This window comes from Pituophis catenifer, unplaced genomic scaffold (genome assembly GCF_029215685.1).
Source record: "Pituophis catenifer annectens isolate HBS135680 unplaced genomic scaffold, rPitCat1.0.hap2 SCAF_1, whole genome shotgun sequence".
Taxonomy (NCBI): Eukaryota; Metazoa; Chordata; class Lepidosauria; order Squamata; family Colubridae; genus Pituophis; species Pituophis catenifer.
The window spans coordinates 336,025,159-336,045,156 of record NW_027256881.1 but is presented as its reverse complement, the minus strand read 5'-3'; the positions used below and the strand labels follow the sequence as shown (position 1 = coordinate 336,045,156).

The 19,998-nt window shown below is 40.8% G+C and overlaps 1 protein-coding gene across 2 annotated transcripts in view; it reads right to left on the bottom strand.

The window, feature by feature from the left end:
- Window positions 1-19,998, bottom strand: part of DOT1L (DOT1 like histone lysine methyltransferase) — a 94,479-nt gene that overhangs the window by 64,435 nt on the left and 10,046 nt on the right. For both annotated transcript variants that reach the window (XM_070943944.1, XM_070943935.1), the window contains exons 2-3: window positions 8,378-8,421; window positions 3,115-3,189 (exon numbers count right to left, since the gene is read on the bottom strand). In XM_070943944.1, the coding sequence (XP_070800045.1) occupies window positions 3,115-3,189; window positions 8,378-8,421 (119 nt within the window). The remainder of the gene's footprint in view (window positions 1-3,114; window positions 3,190-8,377; window positions 8,422-19,998) is intronic.

Sequence of the window (19,998 nt, the reverse complement as noted above, 5' to 3'; positions counted from 1 at the left end):
AAATCTAAACTTCTCCAATTTTTGCTTTAAAAAGTGAAGTTCAAATAATCAACGATTAGCATATGTGCAGAAAGTATCATGGTAAAAAAAAAGTATTTACTGACAAGTGACTACAATTTCAAATTTTATTTTCAGGGTCTCCTAATGCTGCAGGATCCTGCCTGGCCACTGAAATCAACTGAAGAGACTTCTTTGTATATTCCCTTTATATCTATTCCTCTTTTAATTGGAACATAGGACAGAACTCTTCTGTCCCATGAAGTCTGTTTAATAGTTTCCTTAAATATATCATATTGTTTCTTTGAAAGCTATTTGTTTCACAGCAGTTTAAAAGTGAATCTAGTTAATCTGATTAATAATTTTATCTGCTATTTGCTTTTAATTTCTGGTTATCTCATGTATCCCTGTCCTTAGTACTGTTAGCAACTTTCTAACAGTTAAAGGCAAGATATTCAAAAAAATCACACAAAGAATGAATAACTTAAAAACAATTAAAAGTTTCTAATGAATTAAGCCCAAGGAATTATTTACATATTAAAAAACACAAAGAAAGGGGATTCAAGTAGCTTTCCTAAACCTGCTGCCTTCCAGAGGTTAGGCTACCATTTTCATTGTCCATAACCATTTTATACTCAATAGGAAGGACGCCCAATTAAGGAAGACACTATGAACTATCACAATTAACACAATTTCATTGCAAGTTCAGCCAACGTTCAGGATGGCAGAAAGAGCTCTGTAAATCTGGACAGAGAAGAACAAGACATCATTCAACTGGGAGAAATGTAATTACATTGAGAGAAAAATATAGGGCACACACAGAAGATGAGGAGTTTGTCGTTTGAAGATTTGAGTATGGTCATGGTCAATGAACATGAATCAGCATGAACATGTGAGAGACAGCTGCTACAAGGGCAATGTACTGTTGGGCTGCATTTACAAGAAGAACTGTACCAAAGAAACAGGAAGTTGTTATTCCTCTCTACTGGACACCAATGAAACTACAACTGGAATACTGTACATTTCCAAGGATTTGGGATTAGAGAATTGGCAACAAAGGTGATACTGAGACTTGAGGGCATGCCCTGTGAGAAGAGGTAGGAATGATCAGTCTGAGGAAAAGAAGATTTTGGATACACATAATAGTAAAGTTCAGGTACAGGAAGAGAAGTTACAAGAAAGATTACAAAGAACTATGGTATTTTCCATGGCCACAGAAACCATGTGCAGAAGATGTGAACGTATAAGTTTTAGCCATTAGATTTCATAAATAGAAGAAAACTCTTCTTAGTTGAGAACGGATGTAGATTGTTAAATCATGCAGGTAAAGTTGTCTGAAGGTTGAATCATGGCAATTGGACTTATTTTTGACTCAAACCTTCAGACATCTTCTTAGTCATACAACACTACCAATAAGCTTTTAAAAAGAAGCTGTGCAGCCATCTCTCAATGATGGTAGAAGCGGTTTTTCTGAATGCTGCAGAGGGATGACGATCCTTAGTCCCTTCCAACTCTACAATCCTATGGCTCTCCATGGCGCTGGGTGGAGGGAATCCAGGAGTGGGTGTTGCTCTCTCCTTTCTGCCTGGAGACTGAGCGTGTCATCATTTTTGGGAACGCCCCTGTTGCCTGGCTAGTCCCCAGTTCGGCTCAGTCTTCAGCCAGATAGAGACTTTTTTTGCTGGGTCAGAGTTATTCACTGACTCCTGCATTCCCTTTTAAGCATGAGACCATTATTCTAAATATAAGAAATCTAAAGTTTATTAACTGTAGCTTTACCTAAAAGATGCAGTTAGGATTGCTTGACAGGAATTGCGGAGTAATTGATAATCTAAAGCTCTCTAAAGCTATTTTGGCAAATCAGTCTGGAACCCTTTGGACTACTGCTCCAGGTTAACTCAGAGCAGAATAACATTTAAGGGTCCAAAGTCATCTTTAAGCTGCATTGTATCTCCTAACAGGGATATAAATAAATTTAAAAAGCTGCTGTGGTTTATTTTGGTAACATCTGCTTCCAATTTACTTTGAAGTGGAAAAGGAACAACCCCTAACAATGAAACCAGGATTCCCTCAAAGGTCTTCATTAATGCCAATTTTGGTTACATGCTTTAAGAGACAAAACATAAAGTAGCAGTCAGACTACTCATTTACCGCTTGGCGTTTTGCAGCAAAACTTTAAAAAAAGGCGGGGGGGGGCAACGGGAGGAGATTTCATGCAGTGGTTATTATTTATTAAAATATTTTTTTACCCGCCTTTTAGCAAATATGTTCAAAAATGCTGACAATGTAAAGAAAAACAATAAAGGCAATAAAATACATTCTCAAAAGAAATATTTTTGGATCCAGGAAAAATAATTCATCAATACCAAAATCTGCAACTCAGCAGTTAAAACGTTCTGCCAAATGGAAGCTAACAAGGGAATAGAACAGGCCTTGTTATGCAGGAGGTTGCAAATCACAACTGCAACCAAAGAAGACCTTTGCGTGGATCCAAACAATCATTCATATTTGGTGGGATAGAATAAAGATGAAAACCTTTGCCAACAACTGTTGTTTATTCTTGTTCCCAAGGATTTTTTTAAAGCTCCACATGCAGTTTACTTCAGTAACTGTTCAAACTTAAAAAGGTCGCTGAACAAGTGATAGTTGCAATCAATCTTTAGAGCTCTGGCCATAAAAGTGTCCGCACAATCACATGAACACAATTTCCAATGTTCCCTGGCTATCAGGACTGCCAGAATTGCTGTTGCTAAGCAGCACTTCATGTTACATCGCACTTTACAACTCTTATCACTTAGTGACAGCAATTCTGGTCCCAATTGCCATTGTTAACCAAGGATTACCTGTATTATGTAAACAGCTGCTGTATTCAGCTGTTAAATACAGGTATAACAGACTATAACAGAAATATAAAATATAACAGAAATATTCAAAAGCACTATTTATATATATTTTTAAATTATTTTTACAGCATCTGACACTAATTCCATACCAGGTACCAAATGCCTTTTGTAATTGCAATGGTAATTCACAAGCCTATTTTAATTTCTGCATTTAGTCTTGCTATATACATAAATTACCCCTACTGAAGAATTAAATAGATTATCATTTTCTCACCTTTTAGTATCATAGTCAATTAAAACATAGTTTTCCATAGCAAGCTTGAGGTCTGGAATTTCTTCACAGACCCACCTGAAAAACAAAAATAAAGAAGATCAATTAATCTTTCAAGCAACTCTCCTAAATTCTATCTGGTTTTTTTTTAAAGATCCCTACCAGTCCAAATACATTTACTATTCATCATTTGCAGTTCACTGGCGGTCTGAGAAAAAGAAAAAAACATTTATTCAACTGGAGCAAAGAAATATTCTTTTCAGGTATTCAGCGTAATAGCTATTTTCAAGTCTCCAAGAAATAAATTTAAGGTAGTTAAACTTTACTTTATTGGGGTTTTTTAATGAAATTTGTTTGTCGCCCATCTCTCTATAAGCAACTCTGAGCGGCTTACAATAATAGAATAATTACTGTATTGAAACATAACATCATCATTCATCAAAAATTAAAAACAGCTCAAAAGAACCAGTGCATAGATGGGGTGGAGTTGGGACCTTCTACTTATCTATTTTATGCTTATTATTTCAGGAATAATCCTTAACAACATCCATGAAAAATAATGTAACCAACCTGCAGTATTAAGTGCTCAGTTGCTCTCACTTCTTTCAAATAAGAATGTTGCTATACAATGTAAGTCCACTGAGACCAACATGATCTAATCTGACAGTACTAAATGGCATTTCCATCACCACCACCTGTCCTCTACCACAAATCCTTGGAATTGGAGATGCCAGGGATTACCATTTGGAGCAGATGTTAACTATTGATGTATGGCTCCTCCCTTCTGATGTTTACAACATTTTATGGTTTTTTTGCAATGCTGCAACCAAACAGCAATGCTAAATACAGGTAGTCCTCGACTTACAACAGTTCATTTAGTGACCATTCAAAATTACAACGGCACTGAAAACTGTGACTTATGGCTGTTTTTCAAAGTTACTGCCTTTGTGGCATCCCCCATGATTGCATGATCAAAATTCAGCTGCTTGGCAATTGGTTCATATTTATCCCAAGGTCACGTGATCACCTTTTGCGACCTCCTCACAAACAAAGTCAATGGGGAAGTCAGGTTCATTTAACAACTGGGTTACTAACTTATCAACTATTTTGGGCTCAATGGTGGTCGTACGTTGAGGACTGCCTGTACTGTAAAGGCTGAAGATTTGGGACAATAGAAACTAAAATGATAGTTAGTCACTGGGAGAACTCTAAATTAAAGGACGGAAAATGTTTGCTTATCGCCATTAGCAAGGATAGATGTTTATGCTGACAAGCAATAACTTGCAGGAAAAAAAAAAAACCTGCAATTGCATATAAGCACTTTATCCTTGCTCCCCAACAGCTACTCCTTTAAAAAAAACCCAGCATAAACAGCTCATGTAGACCTACACTGTAACATCAATGGAAGCTTTAAAGAGCATTATGAGTTGTATTCTACTGATGAAGAGTCTGGAAAGCGGTGTTTTTTTTTTCAGCCTGGAGGTACCAGGCTAACATATTGGAAAGAAGTGACATCAAAACAAGATACAATGAGATAAGAGGCAAACACACAAATTACTATTCGTCTTCTGACTTTGAGCACAGTAAGTTACCAATTCTGGTTTATTAGCTAGGCCATGATTTGTGATACGTCTTGAGGCACAGAGAATTTTCAGAAGGGGAAACTAATATTTCTATCATATTTCCCTTCTTCCTTGACCTATATCATACATAGTTACCATTTATTTTATTTATTTGTATCCCACATTTATAATTTTTACAAATAATTCAAGGCAACAAACATGCCTAATACTCCTTCCTCCTCCTATTTTCCCCATAACAACAAACCGGTGAGTTGGTTTGGACTGAGAGAAAGTGACCCCCCCCCCCCCCAAGCTGGCATTCATGGATAAGTTTGGACTAGAACTCATGATCTCCTGCTTTCTAGCTTGGAGCCTTAACCACTAGACCAAACCGGCTCATGGAAGGCTTAGAGAAGGAACTCTTAGATGTACCTATGTTTGTGCTTTCTTCCCAGTAGACTATCTTGATAAGCCTGAACCTCAAAAACAACTCTTAGATGTACCTATGTTTGTGCTTTCTTCCCAGTAAACGATCTTGATAAGCCTGAACCTCAAAAACTGATAATATTTTAAGATTGTATCAGACAGAGGGGCTGTTATTGGGCAAGGCAATTTGCAGCTTATCCTTCACTTGAGGGTTCCATAAAAGGTTATCTTCTGTGTTGCATCAACAATGCCAGAAGGCAATAGCGATAGGAATGAGGCAATGCTGCTTTGCCCAAGGAACTTAAAACTACATCCCACTGGGCCAAAGAAAGGAGTTATCTGAAGGGCTTAGATTAAGTGGTTTTTCTACAAGATAGCCATTTGTTATTCATAACAGAGTCAATGAGGTCTTTGAGAGAATGCTACTTAATGCAATCAGAGTGAGTTACTTCAAGGGGGATAGACAGAAGGAAGTTTCTGGTAGAATCCAGGTAAGATTATTTGAGCAGCTATTTAGGACAATGACTGCACTACTAAAATCAAACTATTGGACCAAAGGTGAAATAATTCCTATACATGAATCTTTTCTGGCCCAATTAATATTCAAAGCAACATACTACACTACTTTCTTTCATGGTTTCCCCCTTTTTGGGGCAAAATCTCAAAGCTTGTTTTCACTGGCTAGCAGAGAAAGTTCTGCTATCAATAGTAATGTTCTTGCCAAAGGAGTGTATGGATAAGTATGTGTGCATGTACAGGCAGGCATACATATGTGCAGTAATGCTGATGAGAATTTGTCGGGCCAAAGGCCAGCTATGTTAATATTTACTGAAAATGTCTAGCATACAGAAATCCATATAAATAAGCATCGAAGATCATTTGTGAATACAGAAATACATCAAATTCTTAGTCCTTTAAACTGTACCTGTATATTATTCAAATATACTGTTTTAATACAAAACAAGTAATTTTTTTTCAACTTTTCTTTAGACTAACTTATTCTGTAAATCTCATAAATATGTCAATGATGTATTCATTTTAAGTTATGTTTATATGTTTTAAATGTATTAAGTTCATATCTAATTATTTTAATGTGCCCTCAAAACCTGCTTTTTCCTCTAGTTTCAGAATGTCTTCAAATTTCACTTCTCTAAACCTAATCCTGAGAAACTAACCAACTATCTGCAAAAGTTACAAAGGGGCCTGCTCTGATCCTATACGTCTAGGGTGTGATAATCTTTACAGTGAATATATTTCAAGCTTTGTAGGTCTCACACATAACAGTAATAAATCTGTAGTTTAGAGGACAGGTTAAACCTGCTTTTAATGCACATTTTCAGTCAGAACACAGCACAGTTGAGTAACCTGCAGACTAGTCAGAAATATTGTCAGTATCCAGACCTACAAAACCAGGAACAACGAACAGACAAAGATTGCGTGCCTCCCTATGTCCTAGGAATCCTAGGACTTTGGCCCCAAAAATGGCCCAGAAAATGTCCAAAAAACGCCCTGAAAATGGCCAAAAAACAGGCTGAAAAATGGGCGGGGGAGGGCCAGCTAGTGGTGGGATTAGCCCCAACCAGCTGAATCCTACCTGCGCCTTTGAGCTGAGTGACCGGGGGACTGGGCTGGGTGTGATGAGTGACATCACCCACCCAGTCATATGACCAACCGGCTACGCCTATCCAGCCAGAGAATCAGTTGTTAAGTTATTCAAGTCCCACCACAGCCTAGGTCTAGGATAAAAGGATAAACTGCAAGCAATGTATGCTAAACTGGGATACAGAGAATCTATTCCATTGCTTACTATCCAATTCCCAAAGTAGATACACAGCTATAATTACTGAGGGAAAAACCAAGGTGACACATTGCACCATCTTCCTCACTATCAGCCGCAGTGACTGAGGTACATGATCACCTTTGAACCTGTGCACTGATATGCTTTTATTCTTGGCACTGGAAAGCACTGGAGAATTCCTGATCCAATCCCTGACAAATCCAGTTATAAGAATCAGACTGCAGGTGATGTGAAAGACTATTGTTGGAAACTCTGCAATTAAGAGGCTGCCTTATTTATCTGCTTGTTTGTTTGTAAAATGTACTGGCTGCCCGCCTTACCACAGGGTAATTCTGGGCAGCATACAATCTTAAAAAAATAAAATTGACACAAAAGCTAAAAGACATAAATATTTTTTTTTTAATTTGATTTATATGCTGCCCTTCTCCGGAGACTCAGGGCGGCTTACAATGCGTTAAGCAATAGTCTTCATACTTTTGTATATTTATACAAAGTCAGCTTATTGCCCCCACAAACTGGGTCCTCAATTTACCTACCTTAGAAAGGATGGAAGGCTGAGTCAACCTTGAACCTGGTGAGATTCAAACTTACAGTAATTGCAGACAGCTGGTGTTAATCACAATGCTTTTAGTCTGCTGAGCCACCAGACTCATAATACTGTGAAGTATTACCACTTCAAAATACTGTAAGATCCAAATACTGTGCCCAATTAAAAGATGGGGATGGGGGGAAGGAGGAGGAGAGGAGGATGGAATCTGTTGTTAATCTATTAACCACCTCCACTTGTCCCCCTTATCCTAAGTCTGTGTCCACGTCTAGTCTGTGACTAGATGTATGCAGCATAAGAACATCAGAGGGTATATACAACTTGCCACGGGACAATTCACCATGGCCAACTTGTTGTGGAACAAGAATTACACTAATATTAAAGAAATAGTGGAACAAAATCATTAAAGAAAGGATGCCAAAGGAAGTACAAAATGAAATGTGAATCAGAAAAATTAAAAAAAAATTGTTTTAAATAATTAAATTGAATTGTTGAATTGTCCTGCGGTGAGTTGGCTGCGGCGAGTTGTTCCATTCCGACATCAGAATGGGATTTGCTTTTGAATTAGGATGTTGTGTGACTTGGTCAAATAGTTTGTTCACCATAATTTATGATTTGGTAACATGGGTGAATCCAGCCAACAAACCTGGGTTACAAAATGATGGCTTACTGCTTACTAATGTCCTATGTGTCCTATATTCTTTTGTTTCATTGTTTTTAATGGAACCCAGAAATGATATTTTAAGTCTATATGGAAAAGCATACTATATCATAAGAATTTGACATTACACACCAAGTATAGAATCCTAACAAGAACCAAGCTTCCATTCTTCATCTCTTCCCTATCAGAAGACTCACTTGCTGTTTTGAGATGCAGCCCTGGGAACGTAAGGGAGAGAAAGTTTTGTAGTGCATATTTGCCTTAACACCTACCGAATTGTCTCAATGATTTCGTGAGCAGCATCATGGTGTTTGTCCTGAAACAACAAAAAAAAAACACAGAAAGAGGTGGCTTCAGGACATCTAGGAAGTGACATCAACTACGTTGGCTGTCAGTACAAGAGTCATTTGCTTTAATAAACATTGTTTGCAAATGCAGAGAAAGGAAACTTAATCTCCTTTATTAAAACATTTTATCAAGAATAACACAACACAAATTCTACGCTTCCTATTTTTCCCCAACATTTGTGTGAAAGGTATTCCTTTTGTGTCTTCTACACAACACTAGATCAACCTACTGCAATCTTATCACTGGGCACCACAGAATGATGAAAGCTATGCGAAATACTGCCAGTTGCATTCGGCATCAGCGGAACAGAGGAGCTAGTTCCACTTCCAAAATGGAAGGAGGTCAATCCCTCCAAATCCATAGGCCAATTTTATTTCATTTCAGCAAGCTAAATTTTGAAACAAAAGGGAATAATAAGGATTCCTTATAGTTTATCTTCAGATTGTGTATGCAGCATGTCAAAAAATATGTATTTCATATAGTAATACGCAAGAGTAGAAACCAATGCTTGTCATGATATCTCTATCGCAGTAGCTCCCATCCTTTTGGGTGCCAGGGACTGGTTCTGTGGAGAGAGGATTTTCCGCAAACCAGAGGGGGAATAGTTTTGTGCACTGTCTGTATGCCATGGATGCACAGATGGGGCTTCGCTCATTTGCGCAGCTCCATTTCTGACACGCTGCAGACCAGCCCGAGGGTTGGGGACCTCTGCTCTATAGAACATTCATGTTTAGAAGCAGCCAATCTCTGATTTCCAGATGCTCAAGACAGCAAGGATAAGCTGTTGCGTTTATATCCTTCTTGGGGCCCTTGGGAGCATCTGTTTAATTGTGGAAAGCAGAAATATAAATTAATTAGATCCTTAGTCAAAATCAACAAGATTCTTCATGACTTCTGGGGAAAGTAGGGTGAATTGAAGATGCAGAGCCAATGCCTGCAGCAAAGACCAAGGAATTGGTGAGTAGATTGGCTCCTTGGAACCCATTCAGATAAACAGAGGACAGGAGATTGCCCATATAGACTTCAAACAGCTGCTCTTCATGAGGAGACCACAGGATAGCAATTTTCCCTGGATTGAGCTCTGAGAGAAAAAGGGATCTGCCTTCTTGTTACAATCAAGATAGAGAGTAATAAAGGATACTTAAGTTCATGGATCTCACTTTCTAATCACTTTCAGAACCTGCTTATTAATTAGTTTTAAGCTATTACAGAAGCAGGTTTGAAAACACCTGGTAATTCAGGATTGAAACACCTTCAATCCTGAATTAAAATAACAATAATAAACTTATATATTTAAAGAGACTGAAATAAACAGCAAAAAGCTAAATAAGGTTTCAATCTTAGGAAGTTATAAATTAATTAAGGGATCCAGGTAAAATTGGAGTATTGAAGCTTTTTCATAAGATTTTGGAATTAATTCTAACGAACAAGCAGCTTCTCATGGGAAATATATTTTTTTGGTTTTTACAAGACAAAACAAAGATAAGCAATTTTAAGATTTCAAAAATTGGATACTAAGATAATTAACATTTTAATGTTGTAAAATGTTTACCAATGAAAATATTGAAGGAGACTTTGAAGAAGGGAATCAGAAAGTAGTAATCACAATATCAACAATGTCAGTAATAATATATGTTTCTACATTACTGAAGAAATAACAGATGTAAAACAAATGTTATCTGACGAAACACAAATGGCATTGAAAGTGGATTTACAACTAACAGGGCAAGATAACGACTTAGAAAAGATGTTTCATTAGATTTTACAAAAGGAACTGACTGATATTTTAAAATTTAAAAGGAAAATACAAATGATAAATCAGGAGTGATTTGGATAATTTTTTCCTATTGGATTTACAAAAGAGGCATGTTAGAGCCTTGAAAAATTCTGTGTGATGCAACAAAGAAGAAATGAAGATAAATTAAATCCTACAACAATATTTGAATAAACTAAAGGTCAAGCCTTTTAGAAATAACAGGAAAGAATATTAAGTTGGTTTATTTGATCAAGGTTAAAACAAGATGTTATAGATTCTGGCAACCCTTTATGGACTTTCTGCTAACACCAGGACTCAAAAGATATTTTATGGATTTGTTTATAGATAAGAAAAGGGATATGGAATGAAGAAATAAATGTTTGTTAATTTGGAGGAGGTGAAAAGTCACTAAATTTGTTTATATTTATTGTGATGACAATTGGAAGTCACTTCTTTATTTATTAATTTCCTCTATTATATTCTTACTTTTCTTTTTTTTTTCACTTTTACTGTTCACTTTTCTTTAAGATTGGTTTATATTAGATTTTACTATTATACTAAAAATTCTTAATAAAAACTACATATCACAAAAAAACAATAAGATTCTTCTAGAATTCTTATGCTTTTACGAGTTCTTTTCATTTCAACTATCCCCTTTTAGTAACAAATAAATAGAAATTAACACTGGTCTCTTTACTAAATTCAAAAACAGAAGCTACAGATAGAATCTGATTAAGCTTTCCATATTCCTAGTGAATTCAAGACAGTGATGGGATTAGAAATGGGAATATCTTGGTTCATAAGGGTCTTTGAATTACATGCTATACAAGAATATGAAGAAACTTAAATGTAAAAGCTTGAGAATTCAAACAATATACTTTAAAATATTAGAAAGTTAGAAGAGGCATTTGTTTGACAGGAAATTCTGTTTCTAAATGTTGTGTTCTTAGCCCCCTATATTTTCAGCCATTTCAAATTTAAAACAAAAACAACCTTTTTTCTGAACCAGAATAGATTTTGTACCATTATCTAAAGTACTCATGAACTGAATTCGCTATGTGGTATGCAGAACTTCATTGAACATCTCCATCCTTTATGTTATGCAGGACATATAGCTCCTCCTTCTGACTTTCTATTCATATACTGTGAATAACTCTTAACAGAAGATCATGTGAATAGCTGTATACAAAGACTTTCAGATAAACTGGAACTAAGCAGCATATGAGTCACATGAAAATCTCTGCGATAGTACTATAAATAGTTCTCTATCAATTTCAAAGTAGCATTCTTTCAAAATTAGGAATGGGTATTAAGTGAGAAATTAATACAAAATCAATGTTTTAAATAATATATTTGATTTATATTACTTTTATTTTAAATATGTAAATATTACATTTCTTATAAACAGATGAGTATAACCTAAAGATAATGACATTGGTAATACATTTTATTTCTTAACAGAATCAGTACCCCTACAATTGAGGTAAAGGAACTTTCCCCAGAGTAAAGAGCCATTTTGATCATTTCTCAAATCTATTAATATTATTCCTATGAAACATTGGCATTTCAGTTTCACCTGATGAAAATAAGTTGCTCCAATCTGCCTAAGAAACCACACTTTTAAGACAAACCAGCAATATGTTCTTTATGGTATTCAAGTCAGAAAGCTTCCTGGGTGAGTGGCGGAGAGCTTAATGGACAGAGAAAACTGAGGAGACTATCAAACAAACTTTTGACTTGACAAGAAGGTCATCTGGAAACCTCCCATATTGGGTACATGTATTATTCTTTAGTCAGCAACCCCCAAACATTTTCTTTATGTGGATCACTACATTATTATCAACAGCTTTGATAATCAAGGAGCCAATAAACTAAGGACTGGTAACATGGTACCTACCAATGCTATAATACGATTCTCCTCCCCTGGACATACTGTATTTTTCGGAGTATAAGACGAACTCCCCCCCCCCAAAAGAGGGTGAAAATGTTGGTGCGTCTTATACACCAAATACAGCCATTTTTGGCCTCCTGAAGTCCCGCCCAGCTTGTCCCATTTTTGCGAAAAATGGGCCCGTTTTTCGCAAAGACAGGGTGCACAGAAGATTTGGGAGGCCTGCAGTGTGCTCCTGGGGTCTGGGAAGGGCAAAAATGCCCGTTTTGTGAAAAACAGGCCCGTTTTCCACTAAAATGGGGGCATTTTTGCCCTCCCCTAGCCCCCAGGACCACTCTGCAGGCCTCCCAAACCCTCTGTGCTCCGTTTTTTGCAAAAAATGGATGAAAAACGAGCCTGTTTTTGTGAAAAGCAGGGCACGCAGGGGGTTTGGGAGGCCTGCAGGGTGCTCCTGGGGACCAGGGAGAGAAAAAACCTTTTTTTTCTTACTTGCCTCTTAGAAATCTTGGTGCGTCTTAAACACCAGTGCGTCTTACAGTCCAAAAAATATGGCATCTACATCACTACAAAATTACATTAGAAAAAACATCCAAACCTAACGAGATGTTTGTGTTCTCATGGGACTGTTTGGATTTAGAGGCATTTGCATCTAAATAAACAAACAACTTTAGCTGTCTCCTTCAATTCTGGCTACATTTTAAAAAGGATTTTTCTCTTTTGAGACACATGAAGCATACACATCTCAACAAACAAATAACTCTAGCTGTCTGCTCTGATTCTGGCTACATTTTAAAAACTATTTTAAATTCTGTTTTGCCGCATGTCCTAGACTTCACTCATACACTACTATGGATCAAAATTTAGGAACCATTAGTTTAGGAAATACAGAATTAGAAGCCTTAGTTTATTATTTGAATCAGACTTTTTAATTCCTCTGATTTAAATTAATCCATTCTATCTTCAAACTTCGGTTAAGCAAAACTTATGAAGCGTAGACTCTGGACCAAGATCATCTTTCAAAGATTCTAGTTCCAGTTCAGTTTAATACTGTACTGTATTTCGAAATGCCCATCAAAGAAGCTTCCTTCCTCATCAAAGAATAGGCAGATTCTCCTGGGTGCAGACAATGTGCTTAGCACATTGTAAGCCGCCCTGAGTCTCCGGAGAAGGGCGGCATATAAATCAAATTAAAAAAAAATATTCATATACTATTAAAATTCTGATTGCCGTAATCCTTAACTGGGCAAAATGGTGCACCATAGAGCAAAAGCTTTTGATCCAAGGTATCTCAAACTAGCTAACTTACAAAATGCATCTAAAATACAAGACATGTGACTCCAATGGAAATGAAATTTGGCATATTTTATGACATAAAAATTATGATGAAAGAGTTTATGAGTCCTGGTGGTGGAGAATGCAGTATTGCAGACTAACTGTCTACAGCCAGGAGTTTGATCCTGACCGGCTCAAGCCTTCCATTCTCCCAAGGTCAGCAAAATGAGGGCCCCAGATTGTTGGGAGCAATATCTATGTTGACGTAAACCATCCAGAGAAGGCTGTAAAGCAGTATGGGTGGTATACAGGTAGTCGTTGACTTACAACCACAATTGAGCCCAAAACAAGACACCTGTTAAGTGAATTTTTGGCCCATTTTATGACCTTTCTTGCCACAGTTGTTAAGTGACTCCCTGCAGTTGTTAAATTAGTCACCTGGTTGTTAAGTGAATCTGGCTTCCCCATTGACTTTGCTTGTCAGAAAGTTACAAAATGACCCCGGGATCCGCAACCATCATAAATGAGTCAGTTGCCAAAGCATCTGAATTTTGATCATGTGACCAAGGAGATGCTGCAACAGTCATGTGAAAAATGGTCATAACTCACTTTTTTCAGTGATGTTGTAATTTAGAATGGTCACTAAATGAACTGTTGTAAGTCAAGGACTACCTGCATAAGTTTCCAGCTATTTCTATTGCTATGACATAATATAAAATGTCATAAAACATTTCCTGTGCCAGTGTTTGACTATGCTATAAAGTTCAACCTGGGCTATTTTCAAGGGAGACGTATCTCTGAATGTATCCCAATTTTTCCAGCAAAGGCAGTAGATAAGAAGCTCTATCATTATTGAAGTCAATGAGGAATCTGATAAGAAAATATCTGTGACCCAAGAGGTCATGGGTTGTCTAGTCTCATAAACAAATGCACTTCAAATTGCTGATGGTTTAAAAATACAATAAATAAAATAGCCAGGCGCTTTTATTATTTAATACTCAATATTACAGACAGTCCTCACCTACCAATGGCTTTATTTAACAATGGTCTGAAATTACGACAATGTAAAAGAAAAAGCTGTATGCTGAATCCTCACATTTACGACCATTGCAGCATCTTGCAATCGCATAATTGCCATTTGGACACTTCACAATTGGCCTGCAACAAGCAGTTGACAAGAGAAGGTGGAAGTAAAATCGTAAGTCATGGTCACATGGCGTTTCATTAAACAACCGCAGGGCTTGGATTCAGAACCAAGAAGTTAAGCTGTAAGTCCTTTGAGTCATGCAAAGATTTTGCCAGGTCCAACTGTGGTCTAATAAAGGACTATCTGTTTCGCTCAAGATAGTATTATGGAACACATATGATCAAAATTTATAATTCCCAATTAATAATCAGGTAACTAGAAATAAGTATCTCCTGGATTCTGAAATTTTTGGTTAACCCTCCATAGCCCCCTTTTCACCCCGTCCATGAACTGTAAAATCAGTACTAGGCAGGGACAGGGGGTTGGACTAGAAGACCTCCAAGGTCCCTTCCAACTCTGTTATTCTATTCTATTCTAATACTATATAGTGCTAGCTCATACATATGCCTCAGAACCATTCAAATAATATAGTGTTTTACAGATAATTTTTGAAGTGTAGCCTGAAGCCTGATGTGGTTCAATCAACGTGTTGGGCCTTATTGCTGCCTTTCATTGCTGTCTACTCTCTCCATCTGCTAGAGCTTTTAGATCAGTGTTTCTCAACCTTGGTAGCTTGAAGATGGGTGGACTTCAACTCCCAGAATCCTGTGCTGTGCTGGCTGGGGGATTCTGGGAGTTGAAGTCCACCCATCTTCAAGCTTCCAAGGTTGAGAAACACTGTTTTAGAGGAAGAAAATCTTACATAATTACCTTTCGCTTTTATTATTTCCTAACTGAAGAACCTACAGTATTTTCTGAGGAAATCCTGAAACATCCTAGGGAAATAAGACTTCATGGAATACCTTTTGAATAGCCTGATTCCCAGCCAATTATTGCTATTCTCAGGCTCAGCAGACGGCAGCTTCCAGCAGACCAAGTCAGGAGTCAGACTATATAGGTAGTTCTCGACTTACAACCACAATTGAGCCCAAAACGAACGTTGTCTTACCTGAACGTTCCTTCTCTGCGCGCTGATGGAGAATCCAAATAATGGGAAGTCCTTCAGTCTGTTTGCTTGACTGGGTGAATGTTTCTTTAAGAAACGTCCTTGGCCACTCCTCCCCTGCTTGGCTAAGCTCCAGTTCATTCGCGAGGTCAACAGAAGATGGTGCTGGTATGAAACAAACAATCATAGACACAAGGTAAGGCAATCCTGGCTAAGCAGCCGAAGGGATGGGTTGGATTCTCCATCAGCGCGCAGAGAAGGAACGTTCAGGTAAGACAACGTTCGTTCTCCAGCGCGCTGATTGGAGAATCCAAATAATGGGATATACCCAAGCTAGTTCGAATTAGGGTGGGAGGCTGCTTCATCCCCGGAAGGAACAGCCAGGACAGATTGTAGCACTCTACGACCAAAGGAAGCTTCAGCCGAAGCAAAGGAGTCAATTTTGTAATGCCTAACAAAAGGTGTCAAGGTAGTCCAAGTTGCGGCCCTACAAATGTCAAGGATGGATGCCTGAGTAGCCCAAGCCGCTGAGGTGGCAGCGCTACGGGTGGAGTGAGGAAGGATCCTTCCTGGCAGAGGAGCCCTCCTGGAGCGGTACGCTGTTACGATGCAGGCCTTGATCCAACGACCAATCGTGGATGGTGAAACTTTCATGCCCAAGGTAGAAGGATTGAAAGACAGGAACAATGCTTCGGATTTACGGAAGGACGCAGTCCGCTTGATGTAACGACGGAGCGCTCGTTTAACGTCCAAGGTATGCCATTGTTGTTCGAGATTATGGCTAGGAGCCGGGCAAAAGTCCGGTAAAACCAATTCTTGGGCACGGTGGTATAGAGAATTTACTTTTGGCAGGAAGGAAGGGTCTGTACGAAGCACCACCTTGTTGGGATGGAAAACGCAAAGGTCAGGTCGTACCGACAGTGCAGCCAGCTCGGACACTCGCCTCGCAGAAGTAATAGCCACTAAGAAGGCAACTTTCAGAGTCAGAAATCGAAGAGATATAGAAGCCAGAGGCTCAAAGGGCGGTGACATTAGGGCCGATAAGACCAATGGCAAGTCCCAAGTTGGGTACCGATGGACAGTAGGTGGTCGGAGATTTGACGCCCCCCGTAAGAATGTCCGTATACGAGGATTCCGGGTCAAGGGTCGATCGTCCACAGGAGACAGAACTGTGCTGAGAGCTGCCACCTGACGCCTCAGGGTATTAGGGGCAAGACCCCGGTCCAAACCCGCTTGAAGGAAAACAAGGACATCCGAAGGAGATGCCGTGGTAGGATCCAGAAGAGACTTGGCACACCAGGCGCAAAAGGCCCGCCAAGTGGCGTCGTAAATACGATTCGTTGAAGCGCGCCTGGCCGACTGCATAGTGTGGATCACGCCAGCTGGGATATTGTCCTTCATCAGGCGGATCCTCTCAAACGCCAGACGGTCAACTGCAACCACTGAGGTTCTGGGTGCAGTATGACCCCCTGGCTGAGAGATATCCGGTCGTTGGGAATGTGCCAAGGACGGTCCACCGAGAGGCTCTGGAGGTCTGCGTACCATGAGCGACGAGGCCAATTGGGGGCGACTAGGATGAGATCCGCCTTCTCCTCCAACAGTTTGCGAATTACACGAGGAATGAGAGGGAGAGGGGGGAAGGCGTAGAGCAGGCCGAGAGGCCACTTGCTGCGTAGTGCGTCGCAACCTTCCGCTCCGGGGCAGGGGAACCGGGAGAAGAACCGGGGAAGGTGGGCGTTCAGGTGTGTCGCAAATAGGTCGACTGTCGGAAGGCCGAATCGGCGCGATAGATCTCTGAACAAGGCCGGATCTAGGCGCCACTCCGCTTGATCTATTTGAGTACGGCTGAGCCAATCTGCCGTTACGTTTTCGACTCCGGATATGTGTTCGGCTGTTAGGGAGAGAACGGTCCTCTCCGCCCAAAGGAGCATTCTCGTCGCCTCTTCCATCAGCTGTCTGGAGCGAGTGCCCCCCTCCCTGTTGATGTGGGCTTTTGCAGATGTATTGTCCGTTAGGACTAGAACATGACGGCCTTTCACCAATGCTTTGAAGTGACGGAGAGCAAGATGGACTGCTCGTAGCTCCAGCCAGTTGATGTCGTGCCGTAAGTCCCGGCTGGACCAGCGTCCCTGGGCGACCGATGACTGTAGATGGGCGCCCCAGCCAAACTGACTCGCGTCCGTTGTCAGGAGCAGCCGACTGGGTTCCAGGAAGAAGGAGCCCTTCCTTATGGACTGAGAAGTCCACCATTTGAGAGATAACCGCACCGTAGTCGGCAGGACGACATTGATGGTCGAGCACGCCCGGCGAGACCTTTGATAGGGCAGGAGGAACCACTGCAGGGGACGACTGTGAAGACGAGCCCACGGGACAATCGAGATGCACGAAATTAGTTTGCCAAGTAGTTGGGACAAGGTGATCAGAGGAATGGATCTGAGAGAAAGAACCCTGGTCACCAATGATCGAATGCTGGAAATCCTGTCGGGGGATAGGAACACCCGACAATTGACAGAGTCTATAAGAGCACCTAGATGGAGGATGCGAGTGGTAGGGGACAGTTGACTTTTGATGAGGTTCAGGGAGAACCCGTGCTGCTGTAGTACACGAGAAACAGCCCTCAGATCGACGACAGCCTGATGGCGAGAAGCTGATAGAATGATGATGTCGTCCAGATAGCACATGAGCCGGATGGGAACCTGTCGCAGAGATGCCGCCAAGGTCGCCAGCAGCTTCGTGAAGGTCCGAGGGGCGGACGAGAGGCCAAACGGCATGGCCCGATATTGGAAATGCCTGTTGGCATAGGCAAATCGAAGAAATCGTCGATGGGAAGGACGGATCGGGACATGCAGGTAGGCCTCCTTGAGGTCGATAGATGTCATAAAGTCGCCCCGTCGGATGCCTTGCAGGATCGATTTGAGCGACTGCATTTTGAAATGGTGGCATTTGACAAACTTGTTCAATGCTTTCAGGTCTAAGATCCCTCTCCAGTCCCCGGAGGACTTGGGAACGAGAAACAGGCGCGAGTAGAACCCGGATCCCCGTTGTTCTATCGGCACTGGTTCGATCGCGCAGATGTCTAGTAGATGTTGTATCTCTGCGTCCATTAACGCCCTCTTCTCCGGGTTGCTCGGAAGAGGGCACCGAAGGAAGCGGCTCGGAGGGCTGGAGAGGAAGTCCAAAGTGAGGCCGAACCTCACAGTCTGGAGCACCCAGGCATCTGTTGTGGAAGAAACCCATTGGGGTAAGAAGTGTAGAAGACGACCTCCAATGGGAAGGTCTGTGGTATAGTCACTTGCCACGTCTGAAGGGGCGGTTGGAAACCCCACGATACTGGCGTCTGGTATTGGCTTGACCTCTGCCCCTATCACGGTAGGAAGGCCTGTCAGATGTTCGATCACCTCCATGGGAATATTGTCTGGGGAAATAGGACCCACTGGGCCCGGAGTCAGTCCGAAAGGGCTGCCTGTGGGAATAAGGAGCAAATCTTCTGTCATGACGCCTATGAGAGGATGGCATAATTTTACGCTTATCCTTATCCTCCACAAGTATGGGGTCTAAGGCCTCTCCGAAGAGAAGGGAACCCCTATATGGAGCAGATGCCAGCTTCCACTTTGACTTGAGGTCAGCCCTCCAGTGGCGGAGCCAAAGGAGGCGCCGAGTGGTGACGTTGGAGACGAGGGCTCGTGAAGAGAACTTAGCCGCATTCAAGGATGCGTCAGCACAGTACTCGGTAGCAGCAACAATTTTATTAATATCATGGTGGAGCCTGCTGTCATCTGGAGGTAGCCGCTCCTGTAATTGGCGTAACCATATAATGGATGCGCGAGCAAAGAATGAAGTCGAAGTCGCTGACCTGATGGCCCAGGCGGCTGCCTGATGCGTTTTACGGAGAGAAAGCTCAGATTTCCTATCCTCAGCTTTGAGGCCATCCAGGACATCATTGGAGATTACAGAAGAAGACGTCAACTGTGCCACCGGGACATCCACAGATGGCAATTGAATCAGACTTTGCAAGGTTGGATCGGAGCAGTACAACCGCTTGTCAAGTCCAGTAGGAGCAGAAATGTAAGCTGGTTGGGACCATGATCGTTGGACCACATCCGAGAATAACTCCGGACACGGTATGAAATCCTCATCCGGTTTTTGCAATTGGAAGAGATCACCATGAGGATTTTGTTCAGACTGTTGAGAAGGCTGAGAAGATGATAATCCCATGTTGGTGGTAATCTTAGCCTTGTGGAGCAAGGACTTAAACATGGAGGGGCGGAAAAGTCCTGTGAAGGAAGGCTTATCCGGTTGCAAGTCCTCATCTTCGGATAACTCCCCCTCTTCAAGCTCCTCATCCTGCCATGGAGGTTCCTCGGACAGAAGGGATTCAGGACAGTGGCAGTGGGAACGATGAAGGTCGCCATACATTGGATCCTCCACCGAGAGGCTCTGGCCGGCATGGGCTGCAAAGGCAGAAGCCTGAGATCCCTGGATGGGGGCTGAAGC